The sequence below is a fragment of the Physeter macrocephalus genome, chromosome 6, assembly GCF_002837175.3.
Source record: "Physeter macrocephalus isolate SW-GA chromosome 6, ASM283717v5, whole genome shotgun sequence".
Taxonomy (NCBI): Eukaryota; Metazoa; Chordata; class Mammalia; order Artiodactyla; family Physeteridae; genus Physeter; species Physeter macrocephalus.
The window spans coordinates 6566360-6581704 of record NC_041219.1 but is presented as its reverse complement, the minus strand read 5'-3'; the positions used below and the strand labels follow the sequence as shown (position 1 = coordinate 6581704).

General features: G+C 34.6%; 1 protein-coding gene across 8 annotated transcripts in view; it reads right to left on the bottom strand.

The window, feature by feature from the left end:
* CNOT2 (CCR4-NOT transcription complex subunit 2) overlaps positions 1-15345 on the bottom strand; it is a 117326-nt gene that overhangs the window by 39996 nt on the left and 61985 nt on the right. For 6 of the 8 annotated variants that reach the window (XM_028490389.2, XM_007106594.4, XM_055085204.1 and 3 more), the window contains one exon: positions 4295-4417. In XM_028490389.2, coding sequence (XP_028346190.1) covers positions 4295-4417 — 123 coding nt within the window. Of the gene's footprint in view, positions 1-4294; positions 4418-14492; positions 14551-15345 lie in introns of all 8 variants that reach the window. The other 2 variants (XM_024122836.3, XM_055085206.1) reach the window with 1 other exon arrangement.

The window sequence follows — 15345 nt, the reverse complement described above, 5'->3', positions numbered from 1 at the left end:
TGTCTTGTATGAATGTTTTTCATTTTCTATAAGTCTCCAAAGAAAGATTATAATTAAAAACAAATAATCAAAAATCACACAATTACATGATACAGGAACTATGAGTATCCAAGCTTTACATATAGATAAGGAAACCAAGGCATGGAAGAGGTCATATAACTTGCCCAAAGCCACAGAGCTAATAAATGACAGCACTAAGATTCAAAAAAGGAAAAGGGAAAGGGAGAAATCAAGCCCATATCTGCCTACAATTTACTTAATCTTGTGAAAACATTTAAGTAATATATCTGTAATATTTATATTACTTTTATATCTCAAAAACAGCAAATTCAGCATTCTTTTGAAAGACACATACATGTACAGGCATCTCTTGAAATAAAAGGCCTTGGAAAATATGAAGTAGCCCTAAAGAAATACTTAGCAATTGAATCAGCACACAATCTTATAAAGAACAGTTTACCAAATACTTCTACAACCATGTGTATGATGAAGAAACAATTACGTTTTATGCTCTATGGTTAGGGTAAATCAGGACTTGGTTAGGTTTGGGGGGGTCTTTTTGCTTTTGGGGTTTTTTTTTGGATAGTTGGCTTAAAGATTCACTCAACTACTGGCCAGTTTTCCTTTATCATAAATTACAATTTAAAATAATTTTCTCACTGTTGCCAGGAAGAAAAAGAATACAAAATTATCCCAGTCATTTATTTATTATGTTTAAATTTTTTCTCTTTAAAAGCCTTATAAAGCACAAAATAATCATTATCTGCAGATGATATACATAACTACCGAAAAAACCAAAAGAATCAATGGCATAATGTTATTATTATAGTAGCAACATTTAATATTTACTATTTGGTCTTCTATAAGTTTTGCATAGTTATCATTCAGTCCTTAAAACCACCACCCATTAGACATGTACTATTTTTCTTATTTCATAGATGAGAAAACTGAGACATACAGAGACTGAGTAACTTGCCCAAGGGTACAGCTAGTAAACCCTGTGACTGAGATATAAACTCATAAAATAGAATGTCCAGAGCCCATACTCCCAATCAACAAAAACTAATAAAAAGAGTTTTGTAAGGTAGTTGGTTATAAAATAAATATATACACATACAAACTATTTCATATATCAGTAAAAACCAATTAGAAAAATGTAATGAAAACAGCAACCATAAAACCTTACTTATTAAACAGCATAAAGAACAGAAATAGAAGAGAGACATACTCTTCTGAAGGAAGGTAAACATCAGTATAAATGTGCAACAGTCAAAAACATTTTTGTATAGGATGTGAAAGACCTTACCTGACTAAGACGTGAAAATTGTCTATAAAGCTACAGCTATTCAACTATGTTGTAGTTCTTCCAAAGAATCAATATGATATACAGAACAAGAGTTAAGAAACAGGCCAAAAAAATCAGACATTAGTATATTTAAGGGAGAATTCCAATTAGCCATAAATGAATGGTCTAACTCAGGGGTGGGCAATTTACTGAATGCAGGCCAAATCCAGCACACTGTTTATATCTGTAGGGTGCATAAATTAAGAATGGTTTTTCACGTTTTAAATGGTTATATAAATACCTACATATTATCCTTTATTTAGCCTCTTGGCCCACAAAGCCTAAAATATTTACTATCTGGTTCTTTATGGAAAAGTCTTCTAACCTGTGATCTAAACTATAAAAAAAGTGTTGGGACAACTGGATACCAGATAACCTTATGGGGGTGGGGGGGTGGCATGAGGAGGGTAATCTGGCATCACAATATTCACACCTTAATCCAAAACACATTTCTTATGAATGTAAGTTATATGTGTAGAATTAAGCACAAAAGTGCTAGAAGAAAGTAGGTGGAGAAAGTCTTCCTAGGTATGATGTCAAAAACTGAAAACATTAAAACCAAAAAACCCACACAAAACTGATGAGTCAAATTCAATAAAAATGATAAATATTTTTACATTAAAAAAAACCTGAAAGCAGAAAATTGAAAAACTATTTATGACAAGAGGTTATTAACCTTAACATATGGAAAACACTGACAAATGAACAAGACTTATCATCTCAAAAGAGAAATAGAAAATGGCACAAAAACAGTAATCCACAAAGGAAGAAATAAAAATCGCCAACTACACGGAAAAGACACATTGCCCTGTGTGTGTGTGTGTGTGTAAGTTAAGCAATGTTTTACTGCACATTAAAACAGTAAGTTTCTTTTGTCTATCTGTAAAAACTTAAAGATAATAGCTGGTATTCTCAAGGGCACAGAGAGTGCTGATGAGAGTAAAAATTGGTACAAACTTTCTAGTGAAAGACATGTCAATATGGCCCAGAGATTTAACTACTAATATATTTTAAAATAAAAATATGTGAAATATAGAATTAAAATTTTAGCCATAAATTGTTCCCGACTAGCATTATTGGTAATTTTCCCCTCCCTGACCCCATGCATGTTTTCTAAAATTTGTACAATACCCCTTACTATTTTGTAATGAAAAAAGTTATCAGCAACACAGAAATTTATAAGTAGCTACTATATTATTATTCCCATTTTCAGATGAGAAAACTGAGGCCTGGAGAAGTTCTTGCTAATAGGCAAAGCCAAGATGCAAACCCATATCTGTCCTGTTGTAGAGCCCAAATTCTTAATCTCCATGTCTCACTACCTTATTAATTAATTAAAAAAAAAGTTTTGTGAAGCAAATCATTCTGTTATTTCTGTGAGAATTAACCTAGAATAGTAACCAACATATGTATATGACTGTATGTAATAATTCTGACTAAAAAATTCTGACATATAATACAGTATTTCTGTTCCCTAGAAGACAGACATCTCTGTCATTCATTCTCTGCACATACTTTTTTAAGAATTTCAGTTTGAAAGCTTTAGATCTTCCTGATAAGAATGACTGCTTTTCATCAATAAGTAATATTCCACTACCATTTTTGCATCAATCTTAACTTGCACTGTACAATCACAGTAACACACATGCAGGTTAGTTTCTGCAGTGATGCTACCAGAAAGACATCCCAAATTATTTAACTATAACATCAAATCTTAACCTTAGAAATTTATGTAAAAATTAATTCAGTTATAATTTACATCAAATAGCTAGAAAGGCAGTAAGATAATAGAAAATTAATTAGATGACATTATTCTGTCAGCTATTCAACTACACAAGAAAGCCACCAAACACAAAATTTGAAAACAGTCCTAATAATGCACTTGATAGTTTGTTGCCAAAATGACACAATTTTCAAATAAAAATAAAGGGGAATAACACCAAAACAGAAAAACAAAACAAAACTCCACCAAAATTCTAACTTAAACCTTGAGTACGCCTATTTGTGAAATTCTAAGACATAGGAAGTAATTTACTAATGATCAACTTTAATGAAAAATGATGGCATTTGTCACAAAACTTAGAATTTTAAAAGTGTTTTAAAACATCAGTAAGAATTTCATTAGATTAATATCTAGAGTAAATTGCTGTATAGACAGGGAAATTAGGAATAGCAAGTTTATAAAAGTTTGAAAGGGGAAAAAAAGTTGGGCAGGTACAAAGTACAAAAATGCAACTGGTCTAACTACAGTATACAGCGTATAATTTAAAGTAGCTTACCAGGATTTGAAAACAACAATGGAATTTATTTTAAAATATTTTATCAATTTGCTAATTATGACTTGGCTGTGTTCTAAATCCTTTCATTCCAAAAGAGATTACTGAACTACTAACCTTCCAAAGCATTTAACTCATACTTCTATAATATATCATCTTCCATGTTTTTGAATACAGTTCTTCAAAATTTTTCTATTGTAGCATACCTATAGCTAACAGAGGAGAGATGGTCTGCCTATCTGAGGTCTAGGATTATAACCAGAATATTAGAAAGCAAAGGAAAGGTTTCATTGTAGCCTGACATTATATCTTTAAATCTGTACATATCAGCTTTCTGCTCTTTATAAAAGTACTGTTTTAATATAAAAACAAGTTATTTCACAAATTAAAAAAACAATCGATGTTCTAGAAGTAATACCTTGTTTACCCCATGTCTTTTGAGTACTTCCTCCCACAGTATTACCATATCCCAACTTGAGAATCATACAACATTTTGTCTCCAATAAGAATGTAAGAAAGCTCATCATCTTTGTATCCCCAGGGCCTAGCACTATGCCTAAAACATAGTCACTCAACCAAAGGTGGTACTCTACAGTTCATATACTGCTTTTCAGGAATCAGAAAGAGACAGACATATACTATTGAGTAAACACAGCTTAACTGGTTAACTTACATCTTTTTCTGACCGATGCGGAAACATAGAAGACTGGCTGTAGTACATGTTTTCGTCATGGTAGTCACTGTCGACCCCCTCTACAAACTTCTTTCTTGAAGCACCAAACATGCTGTTTGTCACCTAAACAAAAATATTACTATTATCAAGAATATGTTTTGGAAAATGTCAGGCTTTACCTTACTCCTATGTGGAAAACATAAAATGAAGGGAGCATTGCTAAGATAAAGAAACAGATCAACTAAGAATTAATGATACAGGTGAGAAAGTCATAACAATGTAGTAGTAAATGTTTACTTTCAGGCCCTGAAATCAAGAGGAGAAACTTAAAGTCTGTCACATGCAATGATTCCAATTATTTTAAAAGAAAAAATATTACTTATTCTTGAATATTGGCAACCCAATATAATTTTCCCATACAAAGATTTTTTAAAAATTAAGTTTGGGTTTAATTATTCAAAATTTTCATATGCATCTTCAACATTATTGTCTTTGTCATCGTTATACCTACTTTTTAAATTATGTTTTCCAGAGCATATCATCTTCACTTACAATCTAATTTCACTGAGATATAGCACTTTTTGAGTCCATGTATACTGGCACACTGGAGATCTTATCTCAAGCCACAAGCTCTCACTCATGTAAAAGTAGGATAATTTTTTCACTCATCATCCTGGTATAAATTTATGATCTCTACTACATAACCTGCTTACTCTTTTGCTTTTTAAGTCTTTACCATATCCAACACTAGTAATTTTGAGCCCTCATCAAGATAATTACTAAATCTGTGCTAATTTTTATTTTATTTTATTCTTTCCATAAGGTGACCTGTATAAAGCTTCCAAAACTATCAATGACAGGTTATTTAATTAAGGTCAATGTGTCTTATCCCTAAATAGTACTTTGCAGTTCAAAGTAAACTGAAATGTCATGATAGGAGAGATTTGTAAGACTAGAATATACAGTGAATACACATTTTTTTCACAAAAAAAATGGGGAAAAACTCATCAAATTTGACATCCGTCTGGTACACTCATTATGAATAGGGGTATTTTCTTCCACTGTAAGAAAAAAGGAACTTTCTTTTACTTCTCATTTCAAAATGAAACACTGTAGTTACTGCTGTTAATCAGTAGACATGGTGAACTGGTATACTGCAGATTTTAAGGCCAAATTTGATGTGCAAGTTGGTTGAAAACCATGTTATTTAATAATTGCTTTATATTTTAAGTTCCTTGTTAAATCTGTAAGAAACTCAAATATTTAAGTATTCTTCCTGTTGAAGTCTGAGAAAAAGCTATTCAGTTAAATATGAACACCAGTCTGAAGACAACTTAACCACTGCTCTGCTGTATGCTTTTAGGCTATATATCTCTTTAGGTGTGAAATACAGAAAGATATTTTCAAGGATCTATTAATTTGTTAGAACATACTTTATCTTCTTTGGGCAGTGGACTCCCTGGTGAATCTCAGGCAAGTGCTTCTATAACTCTGAATGTAATTTTAGGGACTAGGTAGGATCCCTCATGCCTAGCCTTTAACCCCCTAAGTAGTCCCTAATAGGAAAGAGAGGTTTTTTAGTGAGTTTTATTTCAGAAAAGTAACAGTGGAAAAAAGCACTTTAGAGTCTGCAAATTAAGACTCTTTACACATGAGATTTTAAAGATTTGTTGTGTAAAAGTTAAGGATACATTTCATTCTCTTTAAAGGACAATTACTACTGAGTTCTAATTCTAAAAAAAGGATAAACACAGGAAAATGGCATGAAACTTGCAGAATTCACTAAAATTTCAGGAGCGTACCAGGGTATCTCTCATCAAATTTTACGTACATAAGTTAAGTCAAATGGATGCAAAGTGAACTTTAACAACTGTGATGTAACATTTATCATCAAAACCAATTAGACTCTTAGAATCCTAAAATTGAAATTAATTGTATTGAATAAAAAAACTTCATTTTAATATTGTACAAAGAGGTTTTACTGTTTTGAAAGCAAAACTAAACACGTGAAATGCCTCAGACAGAGGAAAACAGAAATGTTCTCTTTCATCAATACCAAATTTTCCCAGACTCACTGTGTGTGTGCCAGAGGGAGGGAGAGAAAACACAAACATGTAGAATTTCATTTTTGTTTTGTGTGCTTCAACACAGAAATTACACAACAGTAAAAATACTAATTATTTTTACATGACTTCAGAAAAAAAAAAAAAAAAAAAAAGAGGTAAGAGTGTAATACTCTGCCTTCAAATGCAAGCTCCAGTCCCAGGGATGGGTACTGGTATGAAACAAAGAATTCTGTGATCCATGGCAAAATCAGAAAGAAAAAGGAAGACAACATAGTAAGTTTTTCAAAAAAGCTAGTTTTGGACTTCTCTGGTGGCACAGTGGTTAAGAATCCACCTGCCAATGCAGGGGACACGGGTTTGAGCCCTGGTCCGGGAAGATCCATATGCTGTGGAACAACTAAGACTGTGCACCACAACTACTGAGACTGCGTTCTAAAGCCCGTGAGCCACAACTACTGAGCCCGCACGCCTAGAGCCCGTGCTCTGCAACAAGAGAAGCCACCGCAATGAGAAGCCCGCACACCACAAGAGTAGCCCGCACACCACACGAGTAGCCCCCGCTCGCCGCAGCTAGAGAAAGCCAGCGCACGGCAACAAAGACCCAGCTCAGCTTAAAAAAAAAAAAAAAAAGGAGTTTTATTTAATTTTAAAGGATGTGTCCTGTATTCCATATAGAATGATGGAATGGAGTAGAAAAGTATTTTAGACTAGCCAGGAAGGGTGAAACTAGGAAAGTAACAATGAAGCCGAGAAGTAAAGGAACTAACTAGGTAGAGACAGACAGGAAGAGCAGTCAGTGCAAAGTGAACAGCAAGATCCTCAGTGGTGCAGCTCAAGCAGAATGAATTCAGTGAAGATGGTAGGAACTGAAGTCAGAGATACTAGTGTGAGCAGATCATGTGCCTTGCAGGCCTGGGGAACTCTGGATTTTATTCTATGTGAAAATGAGAAGTCAAGAGAAGATTTGGGGGAATTCCCTGGTGGTCCAGTGGTTAGGACTCGGTGCTTTCACTGCCATGGGCCCAGGTTCAACACCTGGTCGGGGAACTAAGATCCCAAAAGCTGCACGACGCAGTCAAAAAAAAAAAAAAAAAAAAAACAAAAAAAAAAGAGAGAGAGGATCTGTGGGCAGTTTAAGTGACATAATTTGGCATATTTTATTTATGTATATATTTAATATGATTGTAGGTACTCTGTAAGGAATGGACAAAAGAGGGGACAAGAGTGGAAGCAGGGAAACAGGTTGGTGAGAGATGATGGTGGCTCAGACTACAGTGGTAGTGGTAGGGGATATGTCAACACTGTACTGAAATATATTGAAATTACTGGTTATGTCATATATATTAAAGTCAATTTGATAAACAGAAATTTTAAAAACTAATTTAAAGACAAAATCATACTTCATTCTACATTACATATAAAATTTGTTCAAATATTTGGTATATACAATTTGTCAGCTTTCTTCAAGCAAACATATAAAGGGCTTATATCAATTCTGTTAACTGACCAGCTTCTCTCTCAACTCTCGTATCACATGTTTTAACAAAGGAGAAGTAAAAACTGAGATTTCACCAAGAAAAATACATGAAATATGTTGTACCAAAAGCAATGTTTCTTAAGTCTTTTTTGAATACAGATCTAAAACACGTAACTAAGACATTTTATATTTGCTTTGATTCCATAAGAACTAATCAGGAGATACACACACACACACACACACACGTTAGCTTACACTAATTCTTTCTATCACCCTGACAACCCCCCCCTCAAAAAAAAGAGTTGGCCTCAAAATGTAGTAGAGAGGAATTAAACTGACAAGCAGAATGGAAGCACTAAGTTGTCTGGATTTTCCCAGTAAACACCTTCATTACTTAATTAGGACTATCTATGAGTTCCTAAGGTCTAACATTCTTAATATATAAATATATTTCAAAGCCAAATGCAGTAACTCAGAATGCTAACAGAAGATTCATAAAACCTCAAACTTGAAATAATCTTAACCAACAACTTCAAAGATGGGTAAAGTGGCCCCTGATCCAGGTGGGATGAATGGTAATTACAAAAGGGAAGGAATAAGAGGCAAGGCCTGGCGCTTTTTAAATGGTCACAGAAACAAAGTAGGACACTTTACAAGTGAAACTTCAAAAATAAATTTAGATATATATATATAGATAGATAGATAGATAGGTAGACAGATAGGAAAGGGTGAAAAATAGATCATATCCAAGGCAGGATGGGCGGTATTTAATCTTGCACAATTTTCCTTCAGCAAGACCTCTGGAGAGGAACTTACTCTAAAATCATTTATTGTCTATCATGCTGGCATGCTGGCCCAGGCATGGAATCCTATTCCCAGGGAACAGAAACACATCCCATGGCAGAGTGGTCCTTTTCCTGATAGCAAACAAATATAGTTTGATTTTGAAATCTACCTCCAGTCTTAAGGTTCCAGCAGCATATTTTAAAGTGCTGCTAGACATTTCTGTATGAGAAGTACATTTTAATAAACTAAATCAGTAATATTTAAAACTGACTTTCAGAGTTACTTTCTCCTGTTCTGTTCTGCATATCATCACATTCTAACCTTTCTTCACAATGGCTTTCACATTTGTTTTTTGCCATTCTACCTATCACCTTCTTAGTTTAAGCTATAGACTAGATTTTTTTTAGCCCTTTGACTGATCTCCCTTCACATTTCAGTGAACATGCTGAGGGTTTCCTATATGAATTATGCCAAAAACTGTGCCAATGAACACAAAAGCTTAGTAACAGCCCCAAGTCTTGAACAAGCTCACAGCCTAGCTAGGAGAAACACCTGTAAATAAACAATTACAGTATGAAAATCTATACAGGTGTTTTGGGAACACAAATAAGGGAATATCTAACTCTACCTGAGTGAAACAACTCAAAGATCTTATAAAGTAATATTTGGACAAATATTTAAATTTGTTAAAAAAATTTTTATTTTAAAAAAAGGAGAAGAGTGTAGGGTGGGAGATGTAGCAAACTTTGGCATAAGAAACAGCAGGCATAAGTTCTCGGAAGTGAGAGAAAGCTCAGAAACACAAAACTTTTAATACAGCCAACAAGGAGGATGTCTGGAAGGACAATGATAGGTGGTAAGGAAAAATAGGCTAAATTTCAATGCCAGGTTAAGAGGGTAAGGATATAGATGGGAAAGCCAGGTACAAAAATCTAGGTGAAGACTTGCCTCAACTAACACTTGACTATGATGTCATATTCATAACCACTACAATGACTGTCACTTTCCTACTCTCGTATCTCGTTAATTTCCCATAAAGGATGCAGACCAATATTCCTGAGATCACTACCTTAACATAATTTTGTAGCAGTAATTATCTCAAAATCCAACAACAATCTTATGCCTCAGCTAAATTTGGGTTATTCACAGTTGTTCCTATACATGACTATCTCTGAAAAATGCCATCTGTAACCCCTGACATCCTCAACAATTAAAACTCAAGCTGAGCAGATTAACTCTAAATATTTATTGAAATCATCTGTATCTTTCCATCTCTGTCATTTCTGAGAACAAGCATTTCCAATATCCTTCAATCAGGTCTTTATTAATCCATTCTCATTACCCTCAAATTTACTCTCCTACATCAGCCAAGTAAATTTTTAAAATAAAAATTTAACAGTCATGGTCCTGCTGATTGAAATGCCTCAACAGCTTTCCAAATCAGTAATAAGGCTTATAAGGCCCTATGTAACCTCTCTGACCTTAACTGTCTCCACAGGTCCCCTGCCACCACTAAACTGCTGCCACACCTTCAGTTACTCAAACACAAGTTCTCTTCCGCATCCGGACCTTTGCATAGGCTGATACCTCTACTTAGAATGCTCTTTCTCCCATTCTTTGAAACTTTCATACTAAATCAGGACCCCTGGCTTGCAGTCATTGAAAATACTTTATCATAACTATAATTATACAATAATAAGAAATAACTTTTATTGACCACTTACTATAATGCCAGGCAATATACTCCAAATGTTTCAAAATGTATTTATATAATCTTCATAATTTACTTAGTAATAACTATATAAACATGTATGTAATCCTCATGTATTTACTTATTTAGTCTTCATTTTTAGATGAGAAAACTGAGAACTGGAGAAGTTGGGTAACTTGCCCAAGGTCACATATCTGATGTGCCCAAGATTCCATATCTGATAAGTGACAGAGACGGGATATGATCCCAAACAATCTGCTAGAGACCCCCCTTTTAACCACGGTAGTACACTGACTCTCAGACATACAACTAATAGTTTAATGTTTGTATTCTCCCCAAACTGTAAGCTTCATGACAGGAGAAGCAGTAAAGGGCAAAAAGGGGTGGGGGGCTTACTTTGCAGTAAACAATGGTAAGTAGAGGGTGCCACATCAAATATTTGTGCATGTCAAAAAAAGATCTCTTTAGCAGAAGAATGAGAATGAACTGACTAGAGAGGTATGTGAAACAAAAGCTAGTCTCTACCAGACTGATCATATGTATTTTAGAAAAAGCAACATTAATTTTAGAATAAAATTATGCTTAAAAGAAAGAACACCACCACTATACCAATTAAAAAGTAATTACTATTTCCATATTCCAAATTAACTAATATTTTTACTTTCAAAATATAGTGAACATAATTTAATCATTCAAGGAATTAGAATGGTTATTACAAAACTCTAAATTTTTATTTTAAGCTACTGAAATAGACACTGTAGCATTAAACAAGTAGAATATGTTTACCAGTTGGGTTAAAAGAAGACCAAATCCCTAACGGCAACTTTTTCTTGTGATTCTATTTCTAAAGTAGCCAGGAGTTTTACTGTTAACATGCTGATACACGTGTCCCATCATAAAATCAACTCTTTCACAACACTGAAGTATGAAGACTTTTCTATAGCCAGTAACTTTTCATCTTTAGCAACAGAGTATGCATCCACCTTGTATTATAAAGGGTAAAGAGAGCCAAATGTAGGTGGGGGTTCGGGGTGACAGGACTGCTCTTTTACTCCTGTTTCCCTAATGGAGATTTTACTACTGCACTCTGATTGCTGAATACAAAATTTGACTTCTTACTTTTCCCTCCCAATTTCACTATCAGCAAACACTTCACACCCATACATATACACACAACTTCTCTGTTGTTTATAAAGCAGGCAGAAAATTAATAAAAATCACAGTCAATTGCCATTAACATTTATCTGCCTTTATCAAGATGTAGTCAATCAAAATTGAAACCAATCATGAGAAGCCATAATATCTGAAGATAATCTGGTTATCTTTATTACTGGCTTTTAGAGGGAAAAGCTGATAGGTCAAATCCACTGAGACACTGCCCAAATTCTATGGAACTAGAATACTGTACACCTATATCAAATATGATATACTACCACCTAAAAGTATTTATAACCCAAGGATCTTTTGTTTTAGTGGTATTTTTTGGTAATAGGATTCTGAGCTGCCAATCCTACTTCACAACTGTTATAAATAATCCTAATTTTATTTCGTTCTGGAAAACACTAAAAAAAAAAAAAGAAAAGAAAAGAAATGGGATTAAATAAAGGAGAGAAAGGCACTTACATTAGAAAAAAAATCTAGCTCCTCAAAGAACAAAGAATTTAATATCTGGAAGTCTTTAGGAAAAGAACAAATGATCTTTCCTCCTGTTAAAAAATATGCTACTCTTGAAGTCCTACTAGTTCTAGAATACTGTGGCTTGATATCTATAATATAAATAAATGTATAATGAATAGTTTACTAATCTACTTAGGATGGATCTAAGAAAAGTGAAGATTTAGATAAATTTTAAATTGATAATTTCTAAATTCATCAACTTAAATTGATATGGAAATAAAAGCAATTCATTTCATAGTTTTAGTTAATGCAGACTGCCTGATAAATGAGCAATAAAAGCCTTAATGAATACTGAAAAGGCAGTTAACAGGTAGATGCAAAGGAAACTCTGACTGGAAATGTGATTCAGCAGAAAACTAGGGGCTTATAGGAACATATCAACAATCATTATTTTGGAGAGTAGTTAAATATTTTGGCATAGAGTTCTTTACAGGGGTTACAGGAATACTTCGTAAGAGATATCATCCCCCGCAAAACAGGGTAGCTCACATTTGATAAAAAGATAGAGAGGGCATGCCAGGAAAGCGATGAAAACACATCACTCTTCCTAATCCAAAAACTGTTCACTGAAATCTGGTACCTGAAGCTGCTTTACTGAGATGACACTCCCAAAACCATGTACACCATACCTTAGGGTGTGCCCCTACCAAATCTACAAACTCTCTAAGGAGTATTACCAAAAGGCCTATCAGTGCTCCTGATCAGTCTGACTTTGATCTAGGGAGAATATGTCGTGCATGCTTCCACTTGAAGAAACAGATTTTGTGGTTTTTCAAATTCTTAAAGTTGCCTGTATCAATATGCCTCATACAGATTCAAACTTAGAACCACCAACATACAAACTTTAAAAGACATGTGCATCATCCTAAAATCAAAACACTAATAACTCAAAAAGTGCTAACTGTAAAAAAAAAAGCACACAATCATATATTAACTAAAGAACCAACTATAAATGGTATGCCTTATGACCAAAAAGTTAGATTTGAGAACTCACACAATAGGGCCTAAAATTAAAATAAGCAATATTTTATCCTTAAATATTAAGATATAAGTTTATAAATTACGAGTGGAAGAACATATAACAGTAGAAAGCCCATAAGCTTAGAATATAAAACAAATCCTCTAAATATGCAGGGAATGTTTTTAATGAGGGTGACTATCTTACGCCAGTGTCAGAGGTGGGGGTGGGGAGCGCTCGCTAACACAGAGGAGAGAGGGCGGGAATCCACAAGAAACTGATGGATGGTCTGCTTTGCTGGGGGATATGGATTTCTACAAGCCTCCCAATAAATTTAAGAAACACTCGAACTCAGAGGAAAGGAGAGAGAAACTGCTGAGGATTCTGTATTTTGAGGCCCTGCTTTGAGACTTGAAATGCCAAATACTTGGTGGCCCAATCTCTTTAATCCTGACATACTTTCTCTGAAGAAATGTTAGCCATCACAGGCTATATTCTATTTTTCCTGGGTATAATTTTGAATGTCTTGTTATTTGCAAAAGAATCTAGAAATAACGTGAATAAGAATTACATGGCATAGATCTGGGAGAACTAATGAAACAATTTTTGAAGCCTTTCTGAGAAGTAAGAACCTAAAATGATAGTATTTATTTGTGAGCAAAGTAGTGCAGACCCAGGGCTACACTGCTATAGAACTATTTCTAAAAATTCTGCATTAAGAAAAAAAAATCTGTATTGTTAGATCATGATTTTGGATACAAGGAACACAAGCAGAAAATGACAGGAGTGTTAGCATTTTACACACACACACACACACACACAGACACAGACACACACACACAGACACACAATTTGGTGAGCTAGTTCACTCAACAAATGTTTGCTGAACTTTCTACCAGATATTGTGCCTTCACTGCTTCTATACTTATTTTTGTTAACCTCAAATCTAGAGATGGGTAGAAATGTTCCAGTCTTCCTGTCTAGATTTCAAGGAGAAAGATGTTTGAAGTTTCTACTCCTTCAAATTTTAAAAATATAGCTACTTGCCTGAAACTTTGGGAACAGGAAGAACAGCATGTCTAAAGCTAGTGGAAGGAAACTAAAATATGCCTCCTTCTGATACCAAGTTAAACGTAGCAAAATTTTTAGTCTATGGATTTATGCTTTCCCTGACTTTTTCTCTTAGCTTCTTTTCTGAAAATGAGTTTCCTGGTCCTGCTATACTCTGTGGAGAATATGAAGTTTAAAAAAATCTAACAAACTTCCTTTTTATTACAACATTAATGGTTTATTCAGTTTAAGGTTTTCCCTCTTTCACATCTAACTAATAAGAAATGAAATTATTGCTTAGAACACTAGGACTTTAATAATTTATGAGATAATTTTATGAAAAGAATAATTTATAAGAAACACTATATTTTTAAACTAACAAAATGACTCACTGACAAAATGGCCCAACATCCACCCTTAAAATACTGATGACAGCACCATTTTTCCCCCGGCCTTTCCCACCACCTACTTACCTGTGCAACTTCTTTCAACATTGGCTACTCTGGGGATTGGAAAGCTCAGGGCTGGAGGCTGAAGTGAAGAAGGAAAGGTTGGAGGGTGAGCCATGGCACCAGCCCCGCACTAGGAGCGCCCCTGAGATACTACAGCAGGGTTGACACCATAGCTATGAAGTTCAAACTCCAGCAAACGATAAGAAAGGAGTCCAACCAGAACATGATAAACGATGGGATTCTTCCGCTCTTTGAAAAATAAGGAAATCATGCTATAAAGATCTGAATGTCCAGTTTCAACATTATGACTCCCTGTTCACCTCTTCATCGTTCCCCAACCCCAGATTCACCTCAGACTGATTCAAAGTGCTAATCAAAACAAAGAGGGTGGGGGGTGAAGTGCACAAGTAGAGCTTTCTATAAACTTGCACACAGAAAATGAGGATAGGGCTCACCTGGCCATCATAAAAACGTCCAAGACAATATGTTAAAATACTCTGCCTATCTGCTCCTTGAATACTTTCTTGCTCTCCTAAGCACTCAACATTAAATCTAAGGCTCTCATACACATTAACATTAATACCATCAGCCAGCAAAATGACAGCTGAACTATTTGGATGTACTGATATTTAAATTCCTAAAAGTGGGCCAATGAGCTTTTCAAAACCCAGGGATAACTTTCGGTATAAGGATATTCCTTGGGGGAACTTCCTGCCAAGTTCAGTGGTTAGGACTCTGCACTTCTGCTGGGGGCCGGGGTTTGATCCCTGGTCAGGGAACTAAGATCTTAAAAAAAAAGTATATTCCTCGGGAAGAAACTAATTTCTTAAAAATGTTCCACTCTGATAAAAGCAAATAAGGACCCCCTCAACTA